This window comes from Sinocyclocheilus grahami, unplaced genomic scaffold (assembly GCF_001515645.1).
Source record: "Sinocyclocheilus grahami isolate Dianchi unplaced genomic scaffold, SAMN03320097.WGS_v1.1 scaffold339.1, whole genome shotgun sequence".
Taxonomy (NCBI): Eukaryota; Metazoa; Chordata; class Actinopteri; order Cypriniformes; family Cyprinidae; genus Sinocyclocheilus; species Sinocyclocheilus grahami.
In genome coordinates, this window is record NW_015505518.1 from 1,269,262 (window position 1) to 1,282,234 (window position 12,973).

Sequence of the window (12,973 nt, forward strand, 5' to 3'; positions counted from 1 at the left end):
GCATCTCATGGTGGATGAGTTTCTACTGGACTCCATGCACATATTTCCATAACCAACATCTAGCATACCTTATCCAACATGACTTATGAAGGGGGAAATCATGTTATGAATCATTCTATAATTTTGGGTACAACTCATATCAGGAAAAACAATACTCTTTCTCAATAAATTAACTACTGGTTTCAGTTCAAAATATTTTTCAACAGTGTAACTTGTCTGCTAGTTGCCAAGCTTAATCATTAAACACCAGTTTGATAGTACAGATAAAAAGATGTTTTCTCTGGTGGTGAGTTTGTCAACTATGTTACGGAAACTGTGCAGATTGACGGGTAACATAGTTGACAATTTCACCATTTTGACTTTGATTTGGTTGGCATTGTCTGGCCAACCAAATGTTATTTTCTTGATCAGGTTAACCTGAATCTTTAATGTTTGTTTGAATTAAAATGATAAAAAAATATTGCAAATCATAATAATGTACCCAACATAGTTGACAGGCAGTTAATACTGTGTACTCCTTGACAATAAGTCACTGGAGAGGACATTTACCATAATGTGCTCAAAGGTTTTATTTTTCTCAGGTATTTGGATTGTAGAAATACATTTAATATAGATCATTTTGATTTAAAAAATTTGTATTCATTATTTTGAACTCACTCAAGACCAACTCAATTCAAAAAGTGGCCATTGTAAAAACTATCATTTAAGGGACATAAAGGCAAAATTAAGGTTTATGTAATGTGGCGAGCTCAAACTGAAAAACAGGGTGTATATAAAATATATGTGTGTGATTATACTATGTATTCTAATAACGGATACAATATATATTTCTTAAGAAAATTGCTAGAATCATCAATGGACTACTATCATTTAAGGGACATAAAGGCAAAATTAAGGTTTATGTAATGTGGCGAGCTCAAACTGAAAAACAGGGTGTATAAAATATATGTGTGATTATACTATGTATTCTAATAACGGATACAATATATATTTCTTAAGAAAATTGCTAGAATCATCAATGGACATGAAATGTACACTAAATTATAGAATGACCCAAATATATAAACATAATTCCTGTTGATTCTATTGACCAGAACAAAAGTACACATTTGTAAGAAATGTACCGGTTATTTGTAAAATATATCAATTTTTTGTACATTATTTACTTGTGCTCAAACATCTATCATTTATTAATGTCAAAACTTTTAAGTGCATATATTTTTGTAAGGTCAAATGTATACACGCTTAACATGTGATGCATTTATTATCTTCATTAAATTAATGTTATTAAGAGATTTAAATGATCTTCTTAAGTCTCTATTTTGCTCTGTATTCTTGCCTTCACTTCCTTTGTTTTTGCTATTAATTATACACAAAGTGTTCGAGAAATTAATAAATGCCAAACCAAACAAATCCAGAGAAAACAGACCAAAAGTAACCCTAAACAAACCCCAACATTTTCCACTTTCCACAAACTACATTACAATTTGACTCCGAGTCAAATGATTTATCTGTTTACACACCCGACTGAAGGTTACACTAAAAATACTCTCTCGGCATGACCTCGGATGTCATACTACAGGATGCACAAACAAATACAATCACACACAACAAGTGTCCTTCAGGTACAGTGTTCTTTATTACAAAATGAGGAGTCTGAAAGGCAAATCTGTGTGTTTGTGTGTGTGAGAGACAGAAGCGATTATAGAAGCAAAGAGAAAAATGCTCAAAGCCCCCAGAGTGCAGCGTTTAAACCTCCCCATGCTAAGCTAACAGAGTTTCTCCTTTCGGGTTAGTCATCTGACCGATGGCATCACAAGACTACTGCTGCAAATGAAAAGCCGCTCAGTACAGACAGCCTACAGCACATACGGAACACGCTAAATAACTAGAAAACAGGATATATGAGCTCAATCAAGTGATGGCTGTAAATGGAAGAATTTCAGCTCGTAAAATGGGACAAAACGTTGAATCAATATATAAATATATATATATATATATATTGGCTTATTTGTTAAATATACCATCAAGAGTTTACTAACAGCTCGACTGTACCAATCTCATGGGGTTTACACTGATTGATTTGTATTTCTATGTGTGTGTGTGTGTGTGTGTTGTTCAGTCCTACTACAGCGAGTCGCTGGTCTCCAGACCCAGCCTGGTCACGTCGGCGTGGGGAGGATCATTGTCCTCGTCCTCTTCATCATCTTCATCTTCATCATCCTCACTGTGACCTCCCATCATGACCTGCTGCATGGCCAGCGTAGCTCCATCTGATGAGAGCGTGTGTAGTCCATCCTCACCTACACCGACTGTTACCATGGTACCTGAGTATCACAAACAAAACTATTCTAATCTTGAAATATAGGCAATTAAATTATAGCACTTAATCATTATTTATGCAAAAAGAAGTTATTAATCATCGATCATTAATCGGGTCTAACAAACAAAAACAACTTAAATTCAAACTGTCAGAACATTCTTTCTTAGCTTGAGTAGCTCTGCGCTCTGATAATATGAGGTTTTCATTATATTTCAGTCTCTACAGATCTGGATGTTGTCAATTAGATTAACCTGTTAGCAGAATTACTATTAATAAAAAATAAAAATAAAAGATTATTAACTGAAAATAATTTCGAAATGCATAAATTATTAATCCATACACACTGTATCATTAAATATTAAAAGGGGTCATATGATGCGATTTCAATTTTTCCTTTCTCTTTGGAGTGTTACAAGCTCTTGGTGCATAAAGAAGATCTGTAAAGTTGCAAAGACTAGAGTCTCAAATCCAAAGAGATATTCTTTATAAAAGTTAAGAGTCAGCCACGCCTACCTAAGACGGCTCGTTCTAACACGCCCCCACATATCTACCTCACTATGTGGGAAGATTTGCATAACGCCGCCCAAATGTTCATGCAAAGAAAGAAGGCGTAACTTTTATTCTTGCTGTAGTTTTGTTGTAGTTCTACCGCCACCATGTCGTGAAGGCGCTGTGTTTCATTGTGAAAGCGAAACTACTTTGTTTGGTCTTCCAAAAGAGGACGATATCCGCTTCGTCATGCCTGGAGCTGATCCGTGCTGGTCGCTGAGGAAATACTTCAACTTCACGCTGTGGATCACCGGATCGGCTTTCACCGTGGACAAAGCGGAGTCCAGCCCGGGGTCGTCACATGTGCTTGCTGCAAGCCCGCTCCTTCGTCGAATCCACGGGCTGTACCGTCTTCCATGGTGACCTGCTGCTGGGACACAGAGGCGGCGAGGGAGTTGGGCCAGAAGCGTTGTAGGGGGCGCGTTTGGGGCGTCTTCTTTTTGTTCTTGGGTGTGTCTGAGGAGCTGGCATCCAGCATGGGCTGAAGGATCCGTCGCCGTGCGTTAATAAACCTGAAGACATTGAGCCAGTAAGTCAGAGGCGATCCAGTCGACTACACGGACCTGCATACTGTATGTATCAATGTCTGATAACTCACCAGTTGTTAACCTGCAGCAGGGTGAGGTTGGTCTGCAGGGCGATCTGTTTCTTCTCATCTTCTGTAGGATAGGGGTGCTGGGAGGGACAGACATAAGAAAGGTCTCACATCTTCTCTCTCTGGGTCCACTCATATCCACTCTCCATATGTTAACTGTCTCTTTCTCCGCTTCATTAGAACAATGTCTCTCTGTGGGCCGCCTGACAGAAAACTGCCCCGCCGGGCTCTTCAGCGATCACCACTCTTCTCAGATGAGCAGCTGACGTTTGTGAGAGTGTAAATGTACATATGTGTCTGCTTCATGAGCCAGTCATCAACACCTACCAGCTCATTTCATTCATCTGTACATTTAAAAACAAATTCAACTTGAATTCAAGCTGTCATAACATTTTTCTCAGACTAGCTCTGTGGTCTGATAAGAACTTTTTATTATATTTCAGCAGATTCAATTAACAACACTACAACTAAAATAGTTTTTCAGTTAAATTAAGAAATTTAAGATTATTACATTAAAACAATTAAATTATTTACAAAGAACAAGTTTTTTTATTTAAAAAATATAAATATATATATATATTTTTTGCATCATAGGAAGTGCTTGTGTTTAATATAGACTACTGGTTAAAAGCTTGGGGTCAGTAATTAAAAATAAAAAATAAAATTAATACTTAATGATGAAAAGTGACAATTAAGCCTTTTACATTGCTATTTTTAATTTTTAAATAAATGCTTTTTTACCCTTTATTCTTCAAAGAATCCTGAAAAAAAATGTCCACTAAAATATTGCGCAACACAACTTTTTTCAACATTAATGAAATGTTTCTTGAGCAGCAAATCGGCATATTAGAAGGATTTCTAATAATGATGCAAATAATGGAGTAATGATGCTGAAAATTCAGCTTTGCCGTCACAGGACTAAATGGCATTTTAAAATATAATCAAATATAAAACAGTTATTTTAATTTGTAATAAAATTATTTGACTGTATTTCCTATTAAATAAATGCCACCTTAGTGCGCATAAGAGCCTTCTTTCAAAAACATTAAAAATCTTACCAACCCAAAACCTTTGAATGGTAATGTACATCCATTATACCTACTTAGGACCATTTTTATTATTTGCTATTATAATTATTAATAATATTTTTTTTATTATTACTGATAACAGTGGACCAATAATATTATAATTTTACAACAAAATATTCCTATTATACATTACTTTCCTACACCTTATTCATTACATTTGAGATATTGGTTGTACTGTATTTATCACTGAAGTGAACATGAAATGCTGTTTGTAACCCGTTTTTTATGTGACTGGATATTCAATGAGAAAAAAGGAATGTCAGGCGATAAAGCAGGGGGCTCTGGCACTTGGTGTGAATAGTGAAAAATCCTTTGTGATGGTTCACTCTTTCTGACACTATAAAACAGGGAAGGACAGAAAAAACTTACACCGATGTGCTGGAAGAGCCAAGAACGCATGACACTGGTGGCGTGTTTGGGCAAGATGCCTCTCTTGGCCTTAGACGAATTGTCCTCCTGACTGAAAAAGTGTAGATCCTGGTTCAACTGCAGCTGAAGCTGTGGGAAAAAATAGCCGTGGCTGTCAGGAGTGTGTGCATTCATACTGTAATAGATTATGAAGATGTGCTGGTGAATAGTTGAATCAGCACATCAAAGAAACTCTGAACACCGGAATAACTGCATGAAATGAGCGTGCTTGTTGACAGTGTCTCACCTGTGAGTTCTGGATGCGTATTGTTCCAGGTGACAGAGTCTGTGTGACCACCTGCCCCTGTGGAGTGACAACTGTAACGGGCTGATATACTGTACCGCCTGGGCAAAACAAACACACTCACACAGTCAATATACAGTACGATGAAATGAGAATCAGTGAGCAGAAGTAAAACAATCAACAAACCTGTTAGCACCTGTGTGGGGTTTACAGCTGTGACAGTAACATTGCCTTGTTGTAAAGCCGATGCTGGTACTACAATACCTTGAGGACTCATGGCTCCAGAGAACGAGCTCTGCGGCTGTGAAGAGAACATGTGCACAACGGTTGTTTCCTGAGCAGAGATGGAGGCAGGTTTCGACAGTGTTTTCGACCCGTGTGTACCTGTATCTGTGTTGGGGAGTAGGGGCTTCCTGGCTCTCCGCTGAGCAGCGTCTCGCTGTTCATCTTGGTCTTGAGGCAGGCGATGTAGCGGCTGCAGAAATCTTTACACAGGTCATTCACCTTCTCCAGCTCCAGCAGGTGAATCCGTAACACCTGGATGGCCTTCACCATCTGAGGTCGATGAGAAAGCACAGTACAGCCAACAATCATCATCAGAAAGATCAGAGAGAACTTATTGAACTGCTAGAGGTGAACCCTGAATACGACCCACTGTACAAGACCCTAAAACTCTATTTTAATTTCCTCACCATTCACGTAGACTCAGATGGACACTCAAATGAGCATGTTAAAATTCAAATATTTATTATTATAATGTTTTAGAGCTGATGCTGATTAAATCTTTAATATTGACTGATAAGTGATATTTCATGCATTCCTAAATGTATACGCTGCTGATCAAAAGTTTTTTTTTTTAATTATTAGTTATATTCAGCAAGGATGCATTAAATTGATCAAAGGTGACAGTAAAGACATTTATAATGTTATGGCTGTTACATTTCTAAAAGATTTCAAATAAATGCTTTTTAATTACATGTATGTAAATTATTAATCATTCGATTATTAAATTAAAATAAATTATTTACAAAGAACAAAAGTTTTTACATTAAACAAATCTTACATGGTTTGCAGCAAAGGTAATTTCTTTGTGTTTAATATACACTACTATACAAAGTTTGTTTTTCCAGAAATAGATTAATAATTTCAGAAAGGATGCATTAAATTGACCATACTTTTACATTGTTAAAAGTATTTCTGTTTTCAGATAAATGCTGTTTTTCTATTCATCAAAGAATACTGAAAAAATGTTATCATGGTTTCCACAAAATATACTAAGCAGCAACAGTTTTGAACACTGATAATAATAATAATAATAATGTTTCTAGAGTAGCAAATCTGAATGATTTCTTAAGGATCATGAGACACTAAAGACTGGAGTAATGATGCTGAAAATTCAGCTTTGACATCAAAGGAATACATTTTAATATATATATATATATATTAAAATAGAAAAAAAGTCATTTAAATTGTTATTTTTGATAAAAAAAATGCATCCTTGGTAAGCATAAAATATTTTTTTCAAACTTTTGAAAAGTAGTGTAAACACCAAAAACTATGTGTTAAAAAAAGTTCAACAGGCGATTCTTACCAGATTGTCCAAATCGGGGTCCTCACTGAAGAAAGCCTTGCCTTCTTTCTCCTGGTTTCGCACAAAGTTCTCGATATCCACATCGAAACTGGCCGAGGTCACGCACTCCGAGCTCTGAGTGGATTGCTCGCATTTCTCAAAGAGCAGCGCCAGCAGGGGGAACAAGGGGTGTCTGACCGTCAACAAACACATCATTTATACATCGAACCACAAATGCATATTCAACTACACTTTCTCAAAAACACGCCACGAGAAAAAAAGCAAGGAAGTTACCTGTAAATGGCCGTCTTGTACACCTCCATAGGACTTTGTGGTTCAGACGGTGCTGAGCTGCTCTCCTCTTCCTCGCTCTCCTCCTCTTCCTCCAACCTCTCCTCCACTTGTCCCGCCGTCTGTTCTCCCACTTGCATCTGCACGGGACACAGGGGCAGGGAATAAAGATGTATGAGGAAGTTTGCAATGTCAGCTGGCATGTCTGCGGGCGGGTAACGTCCGTGTGTGGGCCGCTCTGAGAAACACAGCCTCTCTGTCACAGACCCTAAGGGCTGACATGGGGTTTCAAAGCATGTAACAAAACCTCATTTTTTTAACAAAGGGGTTTCTCTCTCAATCCTCAGACTACTCTATCTTTTTTTCTGGCAGATTTAGAAAGCTTTCACAGATTTAACAGAGTGTTTTTTCACATTAGTTTCAGACTATTTAACAGAAAAACTGAGTAAATACAGAAATACCAGTACATTGAGTGACTCAACATGCAAGATATACAGATATCTTGGATAATTATAATGCAACAATCTATTCGTATATTAAATTTAGAATATATAGTACAGTAAGCTAAGTACCCACCAGTTTTGTTGGTTTCTTTTTCTTTGTACTTTATAGTTGGGACAGGCCCACATGATTGAGCGCATGTGATGGGAGCGCAACAATAGTGTTGATTGAAAAAGGGGAAATGTTAAAAATATGTCACGACTGCTGGAAAATCTCGGGTTAGTCTCGAGTCTCTCTATCACTCCATCTGATGCCTCAGAGATCAGACTTCCCAGAATTCACAAGACATCAATCTCAGATTGTGAGACGTCTTACTTGCATGTTTACAAGACGCTTATTGATTTTTTACAGCAATATAAAGATGCTTATCGCTTTATTTAAAAGGGCAATTAAACACACTCACGCAAAACAAAAACAGTACTCCATTGGCTGTATGAAGAGCTCTTTGGCAACACAAACCTGTTCAGCCTCTTGGTAATCCTCCATGGACACCGATGGGGATGTCATCATTGTTAATGTTGCTGCGGACAACGCTTGGGCATTCTATAAAGCTGATCTTCAGCTCCTCTGAGCTGACACAGTCACAAACAAAGACAAAGATTTATGTGGAAAAACTGAAAAACAGCTGCTACCCTTTACCAGAAAAATATATATTATTCTCCTATAAACAATGAATATGAATTCTATCTGCCAAACTTACAATATTAATCTTATTTTAAAAAAACACACTTATAAATCTTACAAAAATGCACTGGACTTTTGCCAAAGACTATAGAATAATGAGTATTTTTCTGCTTCATAACTAACTATTTTTACTCTTACTTTAAAATGTTTAACTTATTATTATTATTATTTATTTCTTGTATTTGTACAGGACACAGAGACAAAATCCTTGTACATGTATACTCACAGTACTTGGCAATAAAAGTGATTCTGATTCTTTATAAAAGGGCCATTCAGTGCTTTATTGACATGCAAATATAGGTCAGGCAAATTAATCAATATTTAAAGCTACTTGTGAATATTAATATTTGTATTTGGACATTATAACCAGCATATAACTCTGCACACTTACGCAAATAACGGTAGTTTTACTATCTGCCTTACCTAACTGAATAATTAACATTTTGTTTTCAGTTTTGATTAAATTATTATAGTAAATAGTGTGTAAAATAACTGTTTAATTCCACATTTCATTTCATACATATATCTACATTATACGGGTAATAAATCATCTTGCTGTATAAATGGGTAATTCCTGGGATTCGGTAGTATTTCAGTCCCCCAGAGTTTCTAAAGTGGTGGTTCACCAAAATGAATTGTTAGGAGCTTTTCACAATACTTTGGTATGCCCATTATAATGAATAAATATAGGTAATGCATTTTAATATTTTTAGCATAAAATAATATCTTGTATCTATCGTAAACCAAGCATTTTGTCATGTCCCTGAGCCACTTCACTGAGTTTGTACTTAGAAAATGATTAACAAAATGTGCATATCTGTGGTTTTTGGTAATAATGTAAGCATTTATTTGTGTTCCTTTCGTGTGAAATTTTTTTTTTCTAAAAAAATGCTAGATATTTTATAAAAACCAGACTTTAAATTTATGTCCCTCAGTCTGAACTCAACCCTGTCACACTAACCATTCTATGCCCATAATAATTAATACTCCACTCACATGTGACATAATTTACCAGAAATTACATAATTCAGGTCTTTTTAATAGTGGTGCAGAAAATGGTTAGTAGTATCATACTTTTTATTCATATTTTTGAGCCATATTATAGTCAGGGAGGGTACTGTCAAGCTAACCAACTCAACCCTGTCACACAAAATTAAGATGGAAAATTAAAAATTTTTCAACATTTTATTTTAACCCTTAAGTATATATATTGTATTGCTGCCATGTATGGTCTGCTCTCCTACACTACATACGGAACAGTAGCCATTTTGAGTGAAAAACCACAACCCTGTCATAAATATACAGTGGGTACGGAAAGTATTCAGACCCCCTTAAATTTTTCACTCTTTGTTATATTGCAGCCATTTGCTAAAATCATTTAAGTTCATTTTTTTTCCTCATTAATGTACACACAGCACCCCATATTGACAGAAAAACACAGAATTGTTGACATTTTTGCAGATTTATTAAAAAAGAAAAACTGAAATATCACATGGTCCTAAGTATTCAGACCCTTTGCTGTGACACTCATATATTTAACTCAGGGGCTGTCCATTTCTTCTGATCATCCTTGAGATGGTTCTACACCTTCATTTGAGTCCAGCTGTGTTTGATTATACTGATTGGACTTGATTAGGAAAGCCACACACCTGTCTATATAAGACCTTACAGCTCACAGTGCATGTCAGAGCAAATGAGAATCATGAGGTCAAAGGAACTGCCTGAAGAGCTCAGATACAGAATGGTTGCAAGGCACAGATCTGGCCAAGGTTACAAAAAAATTTCTGCTGCACTTAAGGTTCCTAAGAGCACAGTGGCCTCCATAATCCTTAAATGGAAGACGTTTGGGACGACCAGAACCCTTCCGTTTTCTCATCACCTGTCCAATACAGTCCCAACAGTGAAGCATGGTGGTGGCAGCATCATGCTGTGGGAGTGTTTTTCAGCTGCAGGGACAGGACGACTGGTTGCAATCGAGGGAAAGATGAATGCGGCCAAGTACAGGGATATCCTGGACGAAAACCTTCTCCAGAGTGCTCAGGACCTCAGACTGGACCGAAGGTTTACCTTCCAACAAGACAATGACCCTAAGCACAAAGCTAAAATAACGAAGGAGTGGCTTCACAACAACTCTGACTGTTCTTGAATGGCCCAGCCAGAGCCCAATTGAGCATCTCTGGAGAGACCTAAAAATGGCTGTCCACCAACGTTTACCATCCAATCTGACAGAACTGGAGAGGATCTGCAAGGAGGAATGGCAGAGGATCCCCAAATCCAGGGTTCGAAAAACTTGTTGCATCTTTCCCAAAAAGACTCATGGCTGTATTAGATCAAAAGGGTGCTTCTACTAAATACTGAGCAAAGGGTCTGAATACTTAGGACCATGTGATATTTCAGTTTTTCTTTTTTAATAAATCTGCAAAAATGTCAACAATTCTGTGTTTTTCTGTCAATATGGGGTGCTGTGTGTACATTAATGAGGAAAAAAAATTAACTTAAATGATTTTAGCAAATGGCTGCAATATAACAAAGAGTGAAAAATTTAAGGGGGTCTGAATACTTTCCGTACCCACTGTATGTATTTCTCATTGTTACGGGGTTGTAAACTTGTGACAGGGTTGAGTTATTTACTTCATTTATTAATAATTTGAATGAAAAAAATATAAAAGTCACGATTTCTTGATGTAATATGTCCACTTAAACTTTGACAAGCATCATACATCAGAAATTGCACCCACATTTGCAGCAGAAAGACAATGTTGGCCATGCAGATATGTTGACCCTGAAACAAGGGGGACAATATGGGAGAGAAACAAAACCAAAAATTTCCATTGAAGGCAATGTATCCCTTCAGATGTGTTACGGTCTTCAACCCCATCACACCTTGTCACATTAATATTTTTGGAAAAAATTAAGAATGAAAGCATTTCTTGCTGATTACCATCTGACATGTTAAGGACTAAAACAATAAAATTGTGGTTTTAGTTAAACTTCTAAATTAAAAGTATTTTTTTTTACAAAAATAAAGAGACCTTAGACATACAATTTGTGTATTTTTAGCTTCAGTCCCATAAAATTTTTTAAATTATGATGTTACATTTGTTATCATTAAATTGTCAGGAGGGACACATGAGCAGTAGGTAGATGTTTGTTTCATAACAAATTCTGTGCAAAATCATTTTTTAAACCAATCCCATTTTGTCCATAACGGGGTTGAGGGAAAAAGTGTGTCTAAATCTGGGGGGAAAAAACACAAATAATAAAAGGTCTTTAATGCCTGAGGTGGGAAAATATGATTTTTTTGGAGATCTGATATGTGCCTACTGATGTGGGGTATTTAGAAAATGAATCATATGTAGTTTAAAAAAAATGTATATTCCAAGTTGAAATGTTACCGAATCCCAGGAATGACCCAAATAATACCTGTAACGTTATCACTTAAAAACGCATATCAGTTTTTATTGTATTTTCTGCAGGCGCTGTGAATCAAAACTTCGTGCTTTACATAGAAGTGAGACAACCATGCATAAAGTCCTGTTTGATTTGATGCATGACATTCATTTGCTTCAAAATGAACTTGTATGCTGAACTGGACAAACATCTGCAGTGGTCTTTGCGAACAGGCGAATACAAATTGGCGATATAAATAGTAACATCTCTAAATATCGCCTTGATGTAACGTATCTGCACTGCAACACGACTTCAAGGAGTGATTCGCTTTGAATGGGCTTAGAAAAACAGTCAATATCTACATCTAAAAAGAATTATTTTCTCGTAATGTGGCTTTAAATCTCCGTCATGGTCTACTTCTTCAGCCACAGATGACTGTATCTCATCCTCTCGATTACTGTAGGCGCCATGTTTGTACTGTGTCTGTTGCTTATATGCTCATCTCTGTATAGTGTTTTTATACGAAGCGCCAGATAATGGGGCAATTAATATATAATTACAGTACGTCACCTGCGTCATCATGCAAAAACACAAGCCGCCTTGACTTTTCGCTTACTTATTAAAAACATCGTCTCTGTCTCTTTAAATATAATAAAAAGCCTGCCCATTATCGCCTATCAATCAATCTAAGGGACGTCGGGCTATCCCTCCCCACCAGTGCAGCCGCCATTCGCACTTCTACAAAAGACCATAAAAAAAGAGCTGGGCCTCGACTGTGTGTCGAGCCAGAGAATCCTCCGAAACCGCCGTCCAAACGTCTGATTTCAGCCTAAAACCGTGCAGACCGCGCGCCTCCCACGGAAGCGCCGAGTGCCTTTTTAGCGCGCGGCCCATATCGCTTGATTGATAGGGAGTCGGAAAAGAAGAGTTTGAGTGACAGCTTACCTTAGTGCCAATCTTCGTCACAATGACAAGCGGCTGCAGCAATCGGGACCCGCAGTTCTTCCATGTCGTCACAGCGTAACGGCACGCAGACAACTTTGCTCATGAATATTTATGAGGTGGGAGGAGACATTACGGTATAGGGAAAAGTGCTCGCCCCTTGAGACTTCTGTGGGGACAATGTAACGTGTATGTTATAAAATACATTTTGTAAGGTGCTCGGTAGTTTTAATTAGTAATTCGGAGCGTTAAAAAAAATAATTAAATCACAGTGTGAAAATGTTAAAGTTTTTGTAACGTGTATGTTATAAAATACATTTTGTAAGGTGCTCGGTAGTTTTAATTAGTAATTCGGAGCGTTAAAAAAATAATTAAATCACAGTGTGAA

General features: G+C 36.9%; 1 protein-coding gene across 3 annotated transcripts; it reads right to left on the bottom strand.

Annotated features, from left to right (window-relative positions):
- Positions 1–2,090: 2,090 nt before the first annotated feature.
- On the bottom strand, positions 2,091–12,683 carry LOC107603046 (homeobox protein PKNOX1-like). 3 transcript variants are annotated; one of them, XM_016295740.1, is made up of 11 exons: positions 12,589–12,683; positions 8,029–8,141; positions 7,072–7,208; positions 6,799–6,970; positions 5,592–5,762; positions 5,394–5,508; positions 5,211–5,308; positions 4,925–5,053; positions 3,471–3,547; positions 3,221–3,384; positions 2,091–2,327 (listed from the first exon to the last, which is right to left on the bottom strand). In XM_016295740.1, the coding sequence occupies exons 2-11, from the start codon at positions 8,077–8,079 to the stop codon at positions 2,128–2,130; spliced, it is 1,314 nt and encodes a 437-aa protein (XP_016151226.1). In that variant the 5' UTR covers positions 8,080–8,141; positions 12,589–12,683; the 3' UTR covers positions 2,091–2,127. The 3 variants fall into 3 exon arrangements, with proteins under 3 accessions (XP_016151226.1, XP_016151228.1, XP_016151229.1); XM_016295742.1 differs by lacking the exon at positions 12,589–12,683 and adding an exon at positions 10,992–11,218; XM_016295743.1 differs by lacking the exon at positions 12,589–12,683 and adding an exon at positions 8,480–8,712.
- Between the last annotated feature and the right edge of the window lie 290 nt (positions 12,684–12,973).

Coding starts and splice junctions, on each gene's coding strand:
- LOC107603046 (XM_016295740.1), bottom strand. CDS start 8,079: ATGATGACATCCCCATCGGTGTCCATGGAGGATTACCAAGAGGCTGAA. Junction 6,971..7,071: donor TACAAGACGGCCATTTACAG/GTAACTTCCTTG, acceptor GTTGACGGTCAG/ACACCCCTTGTTCCCCCTGC. Junction 5,509..5,591: donor ACTCCCCAACACAGATACAG/GTACACACGGGT, acceptor TTCTCTTCACAG/CCGCAGAGCTCGTTCTCTGG.